This window comes from Phaethon aethereus (genome assembly GCF_964289735.1).
Source record: "Phaethon aethereus genome assembly, chromosome: 6".
Lineage (NCBI taxonomy): Eukaryota > Metazoa > Chordata > Aves > Phaethontiformes > Phaethontidae > Phaethon > Phaethon aethereus.
In genome coordinates, this window is record NC_138580.1 from 22,323,941 (window position 1) to 22,343,295 (window position 19,355).

Genomic DNA, 19,355 nt, shown 5'->3' on the forward strand with positions numbered 1-19,355 from the left:
ATGCTTATGGTACTTCATTATTGGTGACCAGGATCATGCAACATGGAATTGCAGCTTCTCTAGTCCCTAATGATAGAGCACTGTCCTCAGTGAATTCATGTTAAGATATGCAGGAAAGTAAAACAGGTTATTTAGGCAAATAAATGGAATAGAGGAACAAGCACTGAAATGTAAAGTCTTCCCACAGAAGTGTATCAGCTAGTTCAATGAAATTTTGCACATTTACTGCCTTACAGCAAGTTATTTTTGTCACATGGGAGACTAGCTTGCCTGATCATTCAGACTGCTAATAACAGAACACTTAAGACAATAATAGGCCTCCTATATTCCTAAATTTTACATGTGTGTCTGATTTAGAGCCTCCTCTGATGAGATATCTTCAGTAAGATTTTATATTTTTACTATCACCTTGTTATAGGGGGAAATTATTAAATACAAGAGAGAAAAAGGGACAGAGAAACATACATATAATTAATGTGAGTTTTTTAAAAAGACGTTTTTAACACTTCAGCATAGAAAAGGCTACCAGAAGAATGAATGTAAAGAAGTAGTAAATACAAATCTAAATGTACATCTAACTATTAATACAAATATAAATACTAATATAAATACAATTGATTCTTTTAAAAGTATTTCAATGCCTTGACAACAACCAGAATGCTAGTTATTAATTTTTACTGATATTTAAGTGGAAATTTTCTAACACTAGAAGCAATTAATAATTTTTCTTGATTAATAAAAAACCCCATATGTTAACAGGAAATTCCATATCGTACCTATGGACAAACATTCAGACATCTTCTAATGATGTGTATACCATTTTGTTAGCACATAAGTGTTGAGCTGTAGCTAAACTAGTTATCTATAGGCAGAAACAAGAGAATCAGACAAAATAGTGATTTTATACTCAGTTTTGCTTTGGTTCAGGTTGTGCACCTAGAGAAGTTGCATATTCAAGTACAGACTGTGAATCTTTCCACTGTAATTTTTGGACCCCTTCCAGTGGGACTTAAGATGCAAATACAGGAACTAGGCTACTGTGTCATCTAGCTATTTGTATCGCCTACTACTCCAGACTTTCTGACTCTGTTTTGTGTAGAGTCAGTGGGTAGAAATACCTACAATGCTTACAGCATGTATAAATCCTACCACTGCAATCTGACATGAACAATATTTCAGTTGTTTTATTTGTTTCTGTGTACGTACTCAATGTAATTTAGATGGGCATCTGCCCAGTACAACTTGTCGTTGGTGTAATCTATGGTGAGTCCATTGGGCCACTCTAACTTTGCAGAGATAATCACCATCTTCTCCTTGCCATCCATGCCTGCTCGTCCAATATAGGCTCGATCTGCCCAGTCTGTCCAGTAAATCTGTCTGTTCAAATAAATACTTATAGTTAGGATTGTAGTAAAAATATGCAGAAGTAAATATTAGAAGCCACATCTCAAATATAGTATTTCCTGCAACAGAACTAAAACAAAGATTGAGGAAGATAAGAAAAAGCTTAATATATTTGTCACTAACTGCTACAGCAGACAATTGTGTGACCACAATCATCTTTAAAGAAAGTAAGTGGCAGCCTCACTGGCTATCAAACCACACACACTTCTATCAACCTTTTTAGCCTTGCAGTCAAAACTTACTTGACCATGTGGAATCAAATTCCACTTTCAATGATATCTGACAGCCCTGCATACATACCTATGAAAGGCAAGATACTATTTTTCCTAAGCTGCAACTAAGACCTCAGGCCACGCAAATCTAAGTGCAGGCAGCCAAAATTTATTTCATGTTTTCAGAGACAGTGCAAGACTATTTGCAAAAGAAAGGAAAAGCACTCTTGAAATGTCATACCCATATTTTGGATGAACAACAATTGCTCTAGGGTACTGAAAGCAGAAAGTGTTGTTGGCATCCACACACCGATCCACCAGTTTTTTCCGGAATCTTCCATCAAGTTCAGCGACATAGAGACAATCTTTGTAGGCATCCACCCAGTACAATTTTCTGAAATGTTTTAAGAGTTCAGTTATTTACTCTTATTTACTTTTTTTGGTTTATTTTTCTTCACAGCATCTTAAATTTCACAGGTTTTTTTTTTCTCCTAGAAGCAATATATCCACTGTAAAGGAATACACATACTGTACTGACACCTCTTCTACATCATGCTCCAGACTGCCCTTTTCACTGCTGCTGTTGCTGCATCCACAGTCATTGGTGCCAAATTCAAACTTACAGATGCCCAGCTGCATAATAACATGCTACTTGCCTATAAATTCCTAAACCCCTTTTCTCTTCCCTTCCTCTCCTACCAACAATTCCTCTCCTTTCCTGCGAAGAGGAGCAGGAAAACAGATGTGCAGTGCAATGGATTGTGACCAGGGCTGCAAAGTATTGGAGAAAATGACCATCTGTTCCATGCTGCCACCTCTGCTCTCATCAAACAGGTAGAACAGTTGCCGGGTTCTCCTTTGAAAATTCCTAAGCAGTTTGATGGCCTAATTCAAACTTCACCTAGAATTTTCTAACACTTGTATTACTTTGCCTAGGAATTATACACAGCTGTAAAGAAAGAAATCATGCAAGCTAAAGCAATGATTTTAAAAAGCTTGCAACAAAATAAAGCATTTAATTTAATTAGAACTATAGCAGGCTACTTCGAAATTGTCTGCCCAGCTGTTCAGTTCCAGCATCCACAGGGTCATTCCAGAAATAGCCTGACAGATACAGTCTCTGTCTACACCACCCTCAGCAGTACCATTCCCACCAGGGAGGAGGAGAAGGTAGTCTTCCCCAACCTGCACCTCACAGATCCTCCAGTCCTCTCCCTGTACTGACAGTGAGCAGAAAACTTCATATACCATTGCATCATCCTTCAGCCTGTCTGAAACACTGAAACAAAAACTGAATGAAGACATAAGTAATGGTAGATTAAATAATTCAGCAACTGTATTAATAATGGAGCAGTAGGACCACTTCAGCTAAAATTAGGCTTTTCCTTCCTCACCTCTCCATGAATCATAAAGCATTTGAGACTGCTGGCAACTTTAATTATCCTTAGGTTTAGAGACAAAGTGGTTTAAAAATAAAAAACATTATATTGACGTATTCATATAAATACTCATATTACTTCCAAATGCAACTTTTTGAATCCTCATTATTTTGCAGAGTCTGATCCATGATATTTAAACTTTTCATACTGATAGCACTGCACTCAGAAAGCAAAACCTGATGAAACACAGCCAAGAACACTGTCAGAGAGGGCACCACATAAGGACAGTTTCTGTGGCAGTAAATTACACTACTTTTTGACAAACAGCAGGCAATTAAAAAATGACCATAACACAAAGTGCTTTCCAATTACCTCACCCTTATGCTGCCCTCCTTACAGCAAATAATGTGGACCATGTTGTTTAAGTGCCAGTTAAAGATGCATTTTTCAAGAGCAAAAGAAGCCTCCTGGTACAGGAGCTAAATTTCATTAATGTTAATTATTATTTAGTTCATTGAAATCTAGTTACCTATCGTAACATATTGTTCATACACAGCGTGAAGCCTGCATCCCAACAACTGCTAGCAAAGGAATAAAGAGCCTAAGCTCAGAATCCCTACCCCGTAGCCACACGTAACATCCCACCTGCCTGCTTGCCTAGCCTGTTCATTAATGTCTTCCTAACAAGTTTTTCCCAAGGGTCATATGCGCTACTTTATTATTGACCAGACAGCAACTCTGATATAACTTCAGTGTACTAAATAAGAGAGCAATTAAAGAGAAGTGTTATGTAATGTATTAGATGCCAATAAACAATTCCAGAGCGGTTGTGTAAGACTGCATTCACAATGCAAACCTATTTCAGCACTGATCAGGAATTTCCTATGAAGTGGGAGAAAAACCCTAAGAATAATTCCCTCGCACATCATTTCCTTAGTAGCCCAGAAAGACAGAAAATGTATTTTCTTACCTGCCAACCCAGTCAACAGCGATACCTTCCCCGTTGGGCACATCATCACTTATCACTGCCTCCTTATTTGTCCCATTTAGGAACATTCGTTCAATGACCTTCCTCCCCACATCAATCCAGTACAACCTCTTTTCCACCCTGTCAAAGTCCAGTGCCACCACATTTCTCAGTCCTTGCAAAATGAGAGAGTAAGACTGGCCATCTGCTGTGAGATTTCTCAGATAGTAACGGTTGCTAAAAATAAGGTATGGGGAGATATTACTATTTTGCCGGCAACTTTTTCCGTCAGGCTCCCGGATATAGCCTGGGGCACACTTACAGATGTAGGAGCCAGCTGTGTTCTCACAAATCTGGCTACATACTGATGGAGTTTCATTGCACTCATCAATATCATCACAAGTCCGTTTATCAGACATGAGTTTGTATCCAGGATGACAAGAACAGTAGAAACTTGTCTGTGTGTCTGTACAGTCATGATCACATCCACTGATTGAAGGGTCACTGCATTCATTTATACCTGAGGAAGGAAAGGAGTTCTATTCAAGGAACTGACAAGCAAAGAAAATGGTACAGTCACTTCCCAATATACTCTCTGTCTCTCTCTCCCTGCTACCCCCTGAAACTGCTGGATATGAATCTGGGCTGCTGTAATAAAGGAGCAAGGAAAAGATTCTAACCTAATACAAAATTATTCTAGCTCCTCTGAGATCTGTCACAAAACAGACTGAGTGCAAAATATACACTTATGAACAGTGTGTTTTGGAAATGTATACATAACAATGTATAAACTATATTTACAGTTTATATAATTAGCTAATTTTCACAGTTTGTTAAAACAGTATATAATAACTATGATTTAATTAAAACAAAAAATACATACATTTCTTATAATCCTTCTGACAGACCACCATGGCATAGATATGAGTGTAAACAAGCAACTGTCTTAAGAGTTCATTTATTTTAAAGCTGCCTAAGCATTTTAAATTAAATAAGACAGTACCAATAAATCTACACATACCACATCCTTTTTCATCACTATTATCTAAGCAATCATCCAACCGATTGCAGACTTTAACCATTTCAATGCAGTTTCCATTGTCACACTTAAAATGATGGGGGGAGCAGGTCGCTTCTGGTGTACTACAGAGATGTTCCAGCTCATCAGATTCATCACCACAGTCATTATCCCCATCGCAGATGTAGGCCTTGGAAATGCAGCGCCCATTCTGACAAGTAAACTGGTGCTGTTGACATGGCTCATAGATGCATCCCCTTTCATCACTGCTGTCACCACAGTCATTCCGCCTGTCACATCTGAAGAAGAATGAACACTTTTTTCAAATATAAGGCGGCAATCACTAGCTCTAGGGCAGATGGAAAGATACACTCTCCTGATTTCCAAAGAAGGTCAGAGATTATTGGTTCCAATGAAGACTTTCAGAAATCAGGGTCATACTATATACAGTCTGATCCCGCAGGTCCTGCTTGTATTCCCTGTATGCATTACAAGCTGAACAGAAATCACCCTAGGAGAGGTTACTAGGCACAATAAAAAGGATTAATGGTGAGCACTGGGGATATTAACATAGACAATCCCAAAGCGTTTTCAAGTCAAAACGAATGCATGAATGCGGAGCAGATAGTTTCATTACAATATACAGATCTACTTAACAACTATATAGTGTGGAAAAAAGGTTGAATTAGCTGCTGTACTTTAAGCAAATTTTGAGAATTTCTGCAGCAGCTCAGGTAGTTACAAACCTGTATGAGTTTCGGATGCACAAGCCATTGCTACAGGTAAACTCATTTTCTGTACAAGATCTTCGTGTGCAGTTCTGGTGTTCATCAAATGCATCACTGCAGTCAGCATCACCATCACAGACCCATGCCCGAGGAATGCACCTCCTGAGTGGGGGTCGATTGTTAGCGCATGTGAACTCTGCTGCTGTGCAGTTGCGGTTTGCTGTAAGAAAAGCAGGTTTCTTTCACACACACACACAGCCTGGACATCCACCCTTAATCCACAATACAGCCATGCTCTGCTGCACATGCAGAGATAGATGCCACTGCACCCTCTCATATAACAAAGCTCATACTCATTCCCACTAATTTTCACTGAGTTCTTCATGGAGGCTGACTGGGAGCCAAAGCACTTCAGGATTCCTTAGGCAATGCTGGCATGTGCAGAACTCTGGATCTTGGCTGGATTCTCAGCATAAACTTTCCATGTGCCTGGCCAGATTTTCTGGGAGCTGAACAGTTATTAGGCCTAGGCTCGCTATCCCCTACTTTCTTCAAGGTATTCTGTGCTCCAGGGAGCAAACAGAGGGAGCACCATTGCCATTAAAAAGGGCAAGGACTACAAGTGTATCCCGCTGCTGTTAAAAGAACCAAGGACCAGGACCAGGCTTGATGAATCTTCTTCCGTTTATTAACCCTCCAAACAGCCATGCTTCTTTTGCTCACTAATTTTTAAAGAAATTATACCAAGAACATGTGGTTATTAATATGCACAAGATGTAGGGCGTGATGATCAGGAAGTATCTCCACTGAAGCTACTATTCCTACGCAGATTACACCAACAACCAAGGTTATTTATAGCTCCATTTGAGTTCAACAATTCAAAGAAGAGTAATCACAAAATTAGAACAATTAATTTTCTTTATGACCTGTAAAATAGTCAATATTAATTCAATATAATGAAAGTGAAGGTACAGGAAGAGTGTACCTCATGCTTAATGTGCACCTTTATGGATACAAAAATTGGCAGAGGGTAGGAGTTTGAGGTTGGTTGGTTGTTTTCTAAAAAATGCCTGCGGGACAAACAAAAAAGTGCAGTATCTATTTGCATTAAACACCTACCACAATTATGTCTTTGATCCTCATCACTCATATCCCCACAGTCATTATCACCATCACAGATCCATGTTGCTGGGATACATCTGCCATCATCACATCTGAACTGGTCGCTTGAACAAGTCCGCACTTGGGGCACTTAAAAATGAACACAATCACTCTCCTTGTTAAACTAACCTACATTGCCATGACAATCTACTGAGGAGGGTATTTTAAGGAGAATCTTATGATATGAAATTTAAAATAGAAGCTTAAATGTAAGACAGTTAAGATATAAGCTGCAAGACATTTTCTTTTTCTTCCTCCCTGGAGATTACTTCTTTTCAACTTCTTATCCCCTTTTCTCCCCAAACACAATACTGCATGCACACTCCTTGTGCAGTGTGACATCTGCTTTTACATCCAAAACAATGTCAAAATATTTTCTACCTTTTGTCACTTGATTCACCACCATCACAGTCTTACAAAGAGATAGGAGGTTATACATTAAGAGTAATCACATTAAGAGCAATAAATTGTGGCAATTAAAACCCTTCATATTCCATACGCAGCTGATTTAGATTACTTCGAGTCAGCAAATAAACCTCAGAAGATACTTACTTTTCACCTAGTCTGGACTCAAGCTGCTGCCTAAAAGAGGAACTATTGATTTCCCATAGCCCATCATGTTGTATCTTCTGAGAGTAAACTTACCACAAGAGGCGGGTTCATCAGAGCCATCAGCACAGTCTATTCCTTGATCACAGTACCAATGAGCAGGAATACAACGTCCCGATGTACAACGAAACTCACTATTTGTGCAAGTCAGTGAGACTGGAAGAAAAAACCTATGTATGACTTCTTTCTTTCTGTTACCTTTCCAACTTGTTTTAAGTTGCTTTTGAGTCCATGTTAAGCAAAAATATTACAGACCCCAAAAAAGAAAGAGAAAAAATTATGCTAGGAATGATGACTTTTCACAGTCTATCTACAAAGAGTTCTTTGTACAAACTAGCTTGATCTTCGTATGCAGAAAATGGGCTTAATTCTCTCCTTGGGTGTACGTATCAGCTAATAAGTAGACAGAATTTGCCCTGGAAATAGGATTGCAGCAATTGTAAATAAGTTCTATGTTTATACTTGAGATCTGTGCACAAGAAAATAACCACAGTCCAATATGCTAATTTCTCCAGTGCCTAAACCAGGTGGTAGAAGACTCCATGCTTTACAAGGAATCAAAGGTGCAGTAAGGAAGTAGTATCTCATGGTAGATAATGCTTTCCTTGTTCTCCCGCTAATTTTTCTTCACTTGCAGGTAAGAATCTTTTCTTAATGGCAATGAAGAACAAACTGTAACACTGAACAGTTCCAGCTAAGCATGCTGCAAATATTCCTCCTGCACTTTGGCAGAGCCCCTTGATCCTGGCACATATAGTGGGTTTGATAATTTCTTCAGTAGTTACCAATACTTTCCTGTATCCTCTGATGGTTTCAAGATACCAAAAAGGACCTAGCCTGGCCTTTTAACTTGCTTTTCTATGTGCCTTTAATGATGGAAATCAAAGACAATTATGATTTGTTGCTCATTAATGTCTTAGGGCTTCTTTCATCTCCCATTCTCCTTTTCTCTCCCTTTCTCTCCCTCTTTCTTGCCCTTCACCACTTCTCAATTTAAGTAATTCAGTAATTTGCTGCTGGGGTAAATAGTAGAAGGGACAAAGCACACCTTTCATGAGCAGCACAAGACTCACAATGCCTGTATATAAAGCCACATATTTTTGACATGTAGCAGTCCATAGATAAAAGTGGCCATGTCTGGCTAGAAAAATTGAACTGATACTTTAGAAAAATTGAACTGATACTTTAGAAAAATTGTGGCATATTTTTCCGCATTCAAGGCACATTCATTGGTACCACCATCCAAGGCAGGTACCTTTAGAAAAACTAGTGAAAGCAAAAATAATCCACTCAGGCAATACTTAAAATAATGGATACTTTCAGATGATTTATGTTTTACAAACTGATCCAAAACCTTTTAGATGGGGAAAGTACTACCTAGCTAATCCCAAATACAAATGTCTGTACTAGCAAAGATAAGCTGGTTTGTAATTAAGGCTGATTGAAAACTAGACATTTCATACACTAACTGTAGGCTACAATGAGCAACAAATCATATGCTAAGGTACACATAACTACATGAAAGAGCAAAAAGAAATTACATTTGAGACTGTATTCAACTTCATTTGATTAAAAGGAAAAATATTCTAATGTTAAAGTTCCAGAAAAAGCCAATTCACTATAATACTTAAGTGCCAATTACCTTGTAAAACCATAAAGGATACAGAGCAGAATAAGCAAAAGGAATGATCCCTCAAATGCTATATAAAATGCTGCAAAAAATTATGATCCTTTTTATTAGATAAAAAGCATGATTTAGATAACTGACAGCTAATAATACAATGCATATACCTTATAACTCCTCAGTATTACAAGAGCAGATGTTTTGAGAACAGTTGGAGTTACGTCAAAGGTAAAGAGCAGTGGAATAAATTACCAAAGTACAAGAAAAGTAAACAAGGCCCATTAACTTACCACAGTGAGTGGGACTCTCATCACTCATATCTCCACAGTCGTTATCACCATCACACAAATACGTTCGAGGAATGCATATATTTGTGCTTTGACATTTTGTATAACCAGACTGGCACGTGCGCTCCGCTTTAATGAAGGAGAAAAAAAAAAGCAAAAGTTCTTTAGAGCTTTTTTTTAATACCATTAAGCTGTATCTCATTGAAAAGTACATAATGTTAAAAAGAGTCCTATGCCACTCTACTTGCTAAAGTGCACTCATACTACTCATGCTATATGGAAACAATTAGACAATTGCTTTTATTGACAAAAATCCTGACAAAAACATGATCAAAGAAATACATGCCAATACTTGACGGTGTGGGAATGTAAACTGATATGTATTCACATTGTAATGCCTGCATTTGCGACCAGCTGGTACTGTGTGAATCATCAGACCAACTACAAATGACTAATAGACCAGGCATTTCAAATATTCAGATTTCACTGAGAATAAAAAAATTGCCACAGATAACATGTTTTAAAAAATCAGTGTGCACACAAAAATGTGAAAAAAAACTCTGAAGACAGTTTCATCAGTTTCACTAACTACAGATAGAAATTTTCCACAGAAGAACGTAGTCTTAGTGTAGAGACATGATTAGTTTGATTAACTGCAATAGTAGTCAATATTCAGTAGTCAAATCAGTTTATATCTTAAGGAAAAAAAAATGATAACTTTTTGAGAGCTATAAGGAACATAATTTTAAACACAATAAACTGTGTCTGTATAAGAGTCACAATATACACTCCTGATTAAATCTAGTATAATTAATATGGCATCATACAAAGTAAAAACCCACTGTCATACTCCAGGCTAATCCTGCAAAAATAGAAGCCCTGCATCCAATTAATCTGAAATGATTTTTTTTAAGTCCATGGGATTACTCACAAGACCTAACACCGAGCACTGCATGAGCATTTGTTGCACCAAGGCAGACTATTTAAAGCAATAGTTATAACATAACATCTTAGGGTACTCCAGAATATCTTTTAACAATTCTATTTGCTTCAAATAACACAAAGCAGAATTTGTAATGTATATAAAGAAATCTTTTATCCTCTTTGCTGATTTTGTCATAATTCTTCACACACAAAAACATTTGCCTCTTCTTTGGTCTAAAGGGTCAGACTCAAATATGCACTAGGTAATTAGGATAAACTTACGGCAATTTCTCTCATCTGATGTGCCATTATCATAACAGTTGTTTACTCCATTGCAGACATACTGAAGAGATATACACCTTCCATTATTGCAAGTAAATTCTGTGTGGGAGTCACAAGTTCGGAACAAGCAGCCAACCTCATCGCTGTTATCTCCACAGTCATTGTAGTGATCACAGCGGTAGTGATAGGGTACACATCGTCCATTACCACAGGTAAAAGCTGTTGGCTGACAAGTATGGAAAGCTGCAGGAAACAAACAAAAAAAATATAAACAAAAATATACACAGACAAAATGCAATCTAAGTTCTCAGACAAAGTAAAAAGTAAAATCACAATGTTTTTACCTGCCAGGGCAAACACAGCTGCAAAACGGACTGCATGAAAAGTAAATACATATTTGAATTAAACAAAGTAGCAATTGCCTATACATGATAAAAATTCAATACTGTAGTGCTTTTGGATTCTAGAGCAAATCAGTTGCTGTTCAGACCTCAAGTCTGTGAGCAAGCAAGGGATCATTTCCAAACTACAGCCACAAGATCCATTATCATAAAGCCATAAAAGTGATAGAGAATACAGTACAAGCAAGACAAAGTCTGCATTACTTTCTCATGTAGTTATTTTAAATGCTTACCACACACACTTTCCAACTCATCACTGCCATCACCACAATCATTGTCATTGTCGCATTTCCAACGCTCAGAGATACAGTGCCCATTAAGGCACGTGAAGAAACCAGTATCACACCTAGTACCGTTATCCACAATACAGTGCTTGTTATTATTGGCTAAATACCAGCGACCTTCTGAGGGGCACTGACATTCTGCACCAGATGGGCCTAAATTTGTGTTTGACAGTAAGAAAAAAAAAAAGGAGACAAAAAATGAAACAGATTTAACATTGATGCTTTAGATAGGGTTCTATGAAACTGTTCACAGCTGTAACACTGGAAAACACAATGAAATTCTTACAACTCCTCTAAGATCCATCTGCTTAGGTAGAATTGTGGTGACTTAGCCAGATTTTTATCTCAGTTAAGCATATTAACCCATTAGAAGCCACAAAAGTTATTTCAAAATTCCCTAGAGGAACTGTGATCAGAACTTGGAGTGACTTAATATTTGCTTGTTGTCCAAATAGTTTTTGGGTAGCAGCAAGATGGCATCTGATATTTAAAAAAAAAAAACCACAGGGTTTTCAAAACTCCTTGTACTAGAATAACTGCTCTTCTCAAAATCTATGAGAAGTTTGAGTTGTTTTCAGGCAAAACAGATTTTTAAAGGCATTTAAGATGCTAAAAATTAAAGCAGGCACTGAATGAATTTTTCAAAGTCAGGGATCATAACTTCCAAAAATTCACAACACATGAATCAGCTCTCTAACAGGTATGCTCTTTGGGGTACACTGCCATTCTGGTTTCCTGGCCATTTGGACTGGTGGCCTGTCGGAGCACTTCGACTCTCTCCTTACATGTGCACAAAGAGAGATACAAGATGGGACACATATGTCACTCAGGTCTCACCCCAATATGCAGCTGATCATACAGAGTATGTTTCTGGAGTCCAGGACTCAAAAGGACATCTGCCCCACAGTATAGATATCAATTTGTGCTCTCCTCTTAGTAATTGTCCAACATTTAAATTGAGGCAGTAGGAATGTTTATTTTGGAAATTAATCATTAGGGAAAGACTTCATAATATCATGTGATAAAGAAACAGTAACCCTAAAGATTTTTTAAATATGTGATCGGAAACGTGTTCAGTATACAGCATATCAGTATGTATTCCTACGATAATCATATGCTGCAGAGCTCACTTCATGTCTCATCCCAGAGGAAAAAAAAAGTTAAAACCCCAGAAAACAATGTTTTGGTTTACATTAGAGAAACCCATAACTTTTATTTGTGAGGATGTGCTGGCAAAATACCATGACTTTGAATGGCAATCATTTTGATTGCATTTATAAATAAAACAAATACTAAACATTTAGGAACACTAAGAAATATTTTAGTGGTCTACACACAACTAAAACTGTTATACGATGAACTCTAAGACAGGCAACACTAATAGTTTACAGCCATCAAGGACAATAGCTTACCTGGTGCACAGATGTGACTGCAGCCACCATTGAACTGGTTGCAAGGGTTGGTACACTGCTGCTGCTTACTTTTTGCCCAGACATGAATATCCATCGGTCTTTGTGGAAGATTCATGATCATTACAATCTGATCTGAACCATCATACTTATTAGCTCGGTAAATGCTTCGTGTGTTCCAGTCTGTCCAATATATGTGCTGATCAAACAATGTCATTGCAAAAGGATGCAGAGCAGTGCTAACAATTACCTCACGATTTGTACCAGTGAGAGTGCATCGCTCAATCTTCTGCCTAGAATAACAAAGAAATTATTACATCTTAAAAGAAAGAAGTCTTTTAATTTCTGTATATACCATGCCCTAACTAGCCCTGCCACTAGTATCCACCATTTCAGTAATGTGGACCAAGATGTAGGGTGCTGTTATGAGTTAATAATCTCACATTTTCCAATCTATGGCTTCAACAGTGATGCAGAGCAGCAGCTCTGTAATACTGACACAATAACGTACTGTAAGTAATTGGGCTAAAGATCAAAATGTTTAAACAACTATGTTACTGAAAGCTAAAACAAGTGCAAAACTTCGTGAGACAATACATTTTTGCAATGGGTATGAAGTTAATGACTTCTTGTACCAGGAGAAAATCAACAGTCCCATGAAATGGGGCATATTTTTATTTGTTTTATCTTCTGCAGATCTAAATTTACACAATTAGGAAATACAAGCAAATTCACAAGACTATAAACATGCATTTTCTGCTATTTCTCACATAAGAATAAAGGAGGGAAAGACAGTTCTAATACATCATAACCACCACATATATAACATCTAATAGCCACAAATATATAGTGTATGACAAATGTTCTTCCTATTTCATCTTCCTTAGGAATGGTGTTTGCAATGATAAACAAAATTCCAACAAACAAGACTTCAAGGAAGCACCAGAATCAGGGTTTAACTCCAAGTTCTGTGACAGACATGTTACTGCTGTATGTGAACCATTCTTCAGTCTCACAGACAGCACTGCTGACCCACGACCACCTTGTCACCACCTCTCCCCTTTGGCCATTCCCACCCTTAATGACCACTTCAGCGAAGGTCACTCCAGAAGCAGGAGAAGGCGTGCTGAGAGACTCAATATGCACTATTCATGCAAGGACATTATTTCCAAACATTGTTTATAAAATTATGATAAATAATTTACAAAACAGATTCCTGTCTGAGATAGGCAGACCATACAACAATAAAGCATGAAAGATAAAATGGAGAATGATGAAAAGTTATTTGCAATGAGGATAACAAGTGAAGGATTAACAAGTAATAGATGGAGTTATTCAAAGGAAGAGAAAGAGCTTTACAGAAAAACATCAGGATACAAGTAAATGCTGAAAATGAGATAAGGTAGTCAACGAGTTGAAGATAGTATAACAAGAATGAGCATGGATAAAGGCTGTTCCTTGCCTTCAGCTCCCAGCATCTTGCTGTTCAGTCACACCGTAATGTTCACATGGAAAGGCTGACAACTACTTACTGACAGAAAGAAGATGCTTCAGGTTGTCTCTGCTCCATCAAGTATGGCATCATTCAACTGCGCTGTTCTTAACACTCATCTCTAAAGAGCAGACAGAGGTAGGGCAGTGTGTATGCTTACGCGTAAAGGCATAATGCCCAAGAAGTGGAGTGGTGTTGAGGGAATGTCAGCGGAACAGAACAATTCTCTAAGAGGCTGTGGCACCTTCCACATGCAAGCTTCTGAAAAGGAGCTAATAAGAATCCCAGAATGGCTCTATGGAGGGTAAGGATAATGAAGCTGTGGGACTAAAGACATCATACCCGGGGATTTTCTTCCTGCTAGCAGCTTCTCTCGCTGTTCATCAGTGTGTGGCCAATACCTCTTGCCTGTAAAGTCAGAAGGGCCAAATGCTGTTGGAGACTCCCAGAGGAAGCTCCACCCTTTGGTTCAAGCCACCAAATGAGTTCTCACAGAAACACGGAAATGCTCCAACAACTTAGCATTAGCAGTAAGAAGATCACTTGAACTTATTTTATCCAACCTCAAAGCAACTGCATGTTTAAGTGCCTGCTAGAGACAAAATTTAATTATTACCCATTATATTTAAGGCATTTACTAGACTGCCAGTGTGGGTTGAATAAGAATGGAAATAGCTAATGAGAGAAAATAAGCAGAAATTTCTCAACAAGCTCAATGGCTCACGTCCTTTGTCATCACTAGTAGGACAGAAAACACTACATTTCATATAAGCAGGAGAAGAAAAAAATAGAATTTTAGTAATTATTACAGGAAAATAATAATAGGCAGACACTTTATAAGACAAAAGCTTTAATGTGAAAGAACAGTTGTGGGAAAAGTGTTCTTCTCCCACAATCACTTTTCTATGAAATTGCACTTCTGCAAAAGGAAAGAAGCTCAAACGCAACTCTCCTGCAATACAGGCTCAGGTAATTTCCCCCTTTCATGCCACAGGGAACTTTCTATGGGGAGCTGCGTACATAGTTCCCAGGTGTCAGCATGCTCTCTGGTGATTCTTACTGTGTTGCATGCAGCAACTGTGAAGATATGGGAAAGGAACAGAGTACAACTACCACATACATTCTATCTGCTTGAGCTGTATCTCAAGAGTTGTGCATGTGCCCAGTGGTAACACAATACTCAGAAGGCAACAGGGAAGTCTAGAACAAAAGAATAGAAACACTACTTTAGAAAAAGAGGGATAGCACCTTTGGGAGACTAGCATAAACAAGATGGGAATAAGCAAGAGTTAAAATGGAGGAGAATATACGGGTCACTTTGTGTTCCCTTGGCGCATTCAGAGCTAAGGAGTCTCATCATTTTTGAGTGTCTGATCTTCCTATCTTACCCCATGCTGGCATCTGTCCCTCCGAAGGGGAAAAGGCCCTCCCTATGAAAGTCAGAATAAAGACTACTTCACACTTTTGTGTGTGACACAAACACACATATGTTTAAGCATATGCTCCCCCACCTCCATTAACTAGCCTCTGAAAGAGAAAAGAGGATGTGTCATTTGACATTCTGCACTGCCCTTGAAATAAGAGGGTCCCATTACAGGTGCCCTGCTATCCTGCACACAGATGAATCTAAATGAGAATGCCTTCTTCACTGAAGATCCCATGCAGGCACAGACCATAAAGTTATTACCTTACAGACATCACTCTGCCACAGCAAAAGAGAAGCTTGCAAAAGAACTACTATGTTGAAGGAACCAGAGGGGAAAAGTCCAACGGCTGCAGTGATTTGTCTGAGACCATGGGTGAATTTGAATGGATGCAAACTAAATCATTTTTTAAAACTTCCTTGCTGAAAGCAGAAATTCTGGTGGCATAAACTGAAAGGTAGATCTCTGTCTGGTAAGCAACGGCAAGAACATCTTGCCAAATTCCACAGGTGACAAGCATTAACCAGGAGCAATGAATGATGTGAAATGTACACTAGGATTGTATTAGAGAAGATGCTTATAGAAGTCCTGAGTTGCACATAAGATGAACAAACTGCCAGTGGGTATAAATGCTGTAAAGCAGTGGACTAAATCTACGCTGTGGCATATCAAAACTTCTTACTGCACAGTATTTCCACATCAACATCAAGACTTGACATTGCATTGCTATTGAGTAAGTCCTATGATTCTATGATACGAAGTATCAAATTCAATTGTAATGCTGAATTTCAATTGAAACAGTATAAAAAATGAGGAAAAATAAATAATAGAACTATTAAAAAATTAACCAAATGTAAAGCAACAAGTGTGTTATCAATACATACAGATTTGCATCAGCCCAGTACAGCTGCTGTTCTTCATAGTCCAGAGTAAGCCCGTTTGGCCATACCAAATTGGTGCTCACAATAGGTGTTCTGAAGTTTCCTCCAAGTGTAGCTCGTTCTATCTTTGCATTTGAACTCCAGTCAGTCCAGTACATATACCTGTCAATAACATGATTGCAAGGTTATATTTTCAGCAAATAAAGCTCACAAAGCTCTTATCTGCTCCAGGGTATTTCCATCCTGGTGTCTCACGCTGAAGTGTGCAGTGCAAAACTAGTGAAAAAGAACTTCTTCTGCTATTTTGGCCCACATTGACAAAGGAATCTTTTAGTAGGGACCACTGGGCTCCACTGGAGTGCACTTCAGAAAAGTTTTTCCAGCTCCTATGGGAATCCAGTAAAGTCAATCAATCTCTTTCTTATCTTTCTTCATTTGAAATACAGTATAATTAGTAATGAAATTAGAAATACAGTATAATACAGTAATGCCCCCAGCCTCTCAGGGAATGTTTTCATAGTGAAACAAGAATTCTTCTGAGGCACTCAGGAAAGAAAACAGAAAAAGTGGAAGATCATGTAAGATTCCACATAAAGAGATCTCTTGGCAGTGCCACCTGATTATCATGATATGATGCTCTCAAAGAAATCTTGGTTTCAACAAATACTTTTTGTTTTTCTGCTTTACACAGCAAAAAGAGGATGGTTAGTTGCTTGACAAACACCTGCTTTGAACATTGCTTTCATTTACCCCCAGTACCTGGCTCCCATCCACACTAAGTGGAGCCTCATGCACTACACATTCATAAATGTTCTAAAAATCTCAGAAGAAAATTCAAATCTCTGAGGCTGAGATCAGCTTAGAAAACTTAAACCTGGATAGTTAGATCTAGGATGGTTATGCACAGCTGGAATTTAGGGCTCGGAACAGGAAGTATCTGGCAGTCTTTGTCAGTCTAAATTGTAGTTTCACCTGTAGTCGTATTAAAGCATACAAAGTGCAACACATACCCTCTGCACGGATCTAATACAACGGCTCTTGGTCGTGGAACCCGGGCAATCACTGTGCGGTTAGAGCCATCCACAGCCATTGAGCTGATAGTCTGATTGAGGTAGTCACTGTAGTAAACTCTGTTGTTGATCCAGTCAAAGGCTATGCCATCTGGAGTCCCCAGGTCTTTAGACACATGCAAGCAAACACATACAAGTTCAGTACAGTTTCCTGAGATATTGCAATACTCTTCTCCTATTATAATGTGGCAACACCAAAGATCTCCTCGGTATGAAAGCAAATTTGTCCATTTAAAAAATCTGAAGAACTAATACTTAGGACTCAGGCAGTCCTGTGTATGTAGTAGCGTTACAAAGACCTTTTCCTGACATAGACCTAAGTTCTGGTTGCTATTCTCCAAGTAGCAGGAATCATCCCTCACTCCATAATATTAACTTATTTATATATAATTTTGATTCATTACATATTATTTATAATATTTAACCAGTTTTATATTTCCATTTCATTGTGATCAAGATAAAATAAGAATTTCAGAAGATGAGAAAACTAACAAGAAGACTCAAAAGGAGCATTTAATCAAATATCTTAACTAAATAGTCTACCTTGACCATTAGCATAAAAATACCTGCTGAGCTACTGCTAGGTGCTGCAGTCCATTTTTTTCAATGTCCAATCACTTCGCACCACATTTCAGTGCACTTACCAGACGCAACTACTGTTGGAGAGCCAATTGCTGAGTAAATACTAACATAACTGATTCTTCCTGTCCCTGAAGGATAACTTTGTGTAAAATATATGCGGTTGTTTATGCTGTCAAAATCCAGGGCCACTGCAGTTCTTAACACATTGACTGTGCGGAAGGGAGGACTGTGATTTTCAGGATCTAGGTGGATACTTCTGAGGGCATTCTCAAGAGCAAAAATCAAGTAATCATCAGTCGAAATGGAACATCTCTTGCCATCACTGCCTAGTGTTCCAAAGGCACAACCACATTTGGGTGTCTGAATGTCAGGCAGGGCAAAACACAGATGAGAACAGCCTCCGTTGTTGTCCAAACAAGGATTGTTGTTGACATCAAGGGGTGAACGTGACTGGAAATTACTGTTGTAAATGGTAACATCTCTTAGCCAATTAATGTTGTCTCTTATTACTGTTGGCTGATCAGTATTGCCTGGCTCCTTGCTGGCTTGGAAGACTTTTTTCAGATTCCGATCCACCCAGATCATAGAATCTCCGAAGACAGTGATACCATAGGGAGTCGGATAGCGGCTGCCATAACGCACAATTTCAACATCACCACCATCAGGCTGAATTCTTGCAATCATATCTAAGGAATCATCTACCCAGTAAATGTAGCCATTGCTGTGATCTATGGCCAACCCACGAGGTGTGACAATGCCCTCAGACACAAGAACTGTTCTGTTGGTGCAGTCAAGAAATGCACGTTCAATCTTCGGATTTTGCCCATAATCTGCCCAGAACAGATATCTGTTTTTTGGGTCCACTACTATGTGCCTTGGCATATCAATGGTAGTTTTAAGCAGAACACGGCGATAAGTTGTGTTTAAACGCAAAACTTCTATAAAAGTCTCTGTCAGAAATGCATTTGTAAAATATAGATTTCCTGTATTTAAAGAGAAAAAAAAACCAAAAACAAGTCAGAAAAACAAAAGAGAAAGTTAATATATAGCATCAACACCTGAGAAACATGAGTTGATGAAATACTAAACTATAAAATGAATATCCATAAACATCTTAGTGGTTGGAAGCATAAGGTACTTGCCTACACATTGAGGAATTAGAAGACACACAAACTGACAATAATCAATTAATTTCTAAATCCTCACTGATTTCCATG

General features: G+C 38.3%; 1 protein-coding gene across 1 annotated transcript in view; it reads right to left on the reverse strand.

The window, feature by feature from the left end:
• LRP2 (LDL receptor related protein 2) overlaps nucleotides 1–19,355 on the reverse strand; it is a gene marked incomplete at both ends in the record, with an annotated part of 128,707 nt that overhangs the window by 33,591 nt on the left and 75,761 nt on the right. Inside the window, 14 exons of the mRNA XM_082001851.1 lie at nucleotides 1,207–1,377; nucleotides 1,858–2,010; nucleotides 3,966–4,482; nucleotides 4,984–5,279; nucleotides 5,727–5,928; nucleotides 6,828–6,959; nucleotides 7,515–7,634; nucleotides 9,393–9,518; nucleotides 10,596–10,838; nucleotides 11,230–11,433; nucleotides 12,693–12,982; nucleotides 16,490–16,648; nucleotides 17,497–17,662; nucleotides 18,201–19,121. Coding sequence (XP_081857977.1) covers nucleotides 1,207–1,377; nucleotides 1,858–2,010; nucleotides 3,966–4,482; nucleotides 4,984–5,279; nucleotides 5,727–5,928; nucleotides 6,828–6,959; nucleotides 7,515–7,634; nucleotides 9,393–9,518; nucleotides 10,596–10,838; nucleotides 11,230–11,433; nucleotides 12,693–12,982; nucleotides 16,490–16,648; nucleotides 17,497–17,662; nucleotides 18,201–19,121 — 3,700 coding nt within the window. The remainder of the gene's footprint in view (nucleotides 1–1,206; nucleotides 1,378–1,857; nucleotides 2,011–3,965; nucleotides 4,483–4,983; nucleotides 5,280–5,726; nucleotides 5,929–6,827; nucleotides 6,960–7,514; nucleotides 7,635–9,392; nucleotides 9,519–10,595; nucleotides 10,839–11,229; nucleotides 11,434–12,692; nucleotides 12,983–16,489; nucleotides 16,649–17,496; nucleotides 17,663–18,200; nucleotides 19,122–19,355) is intronic.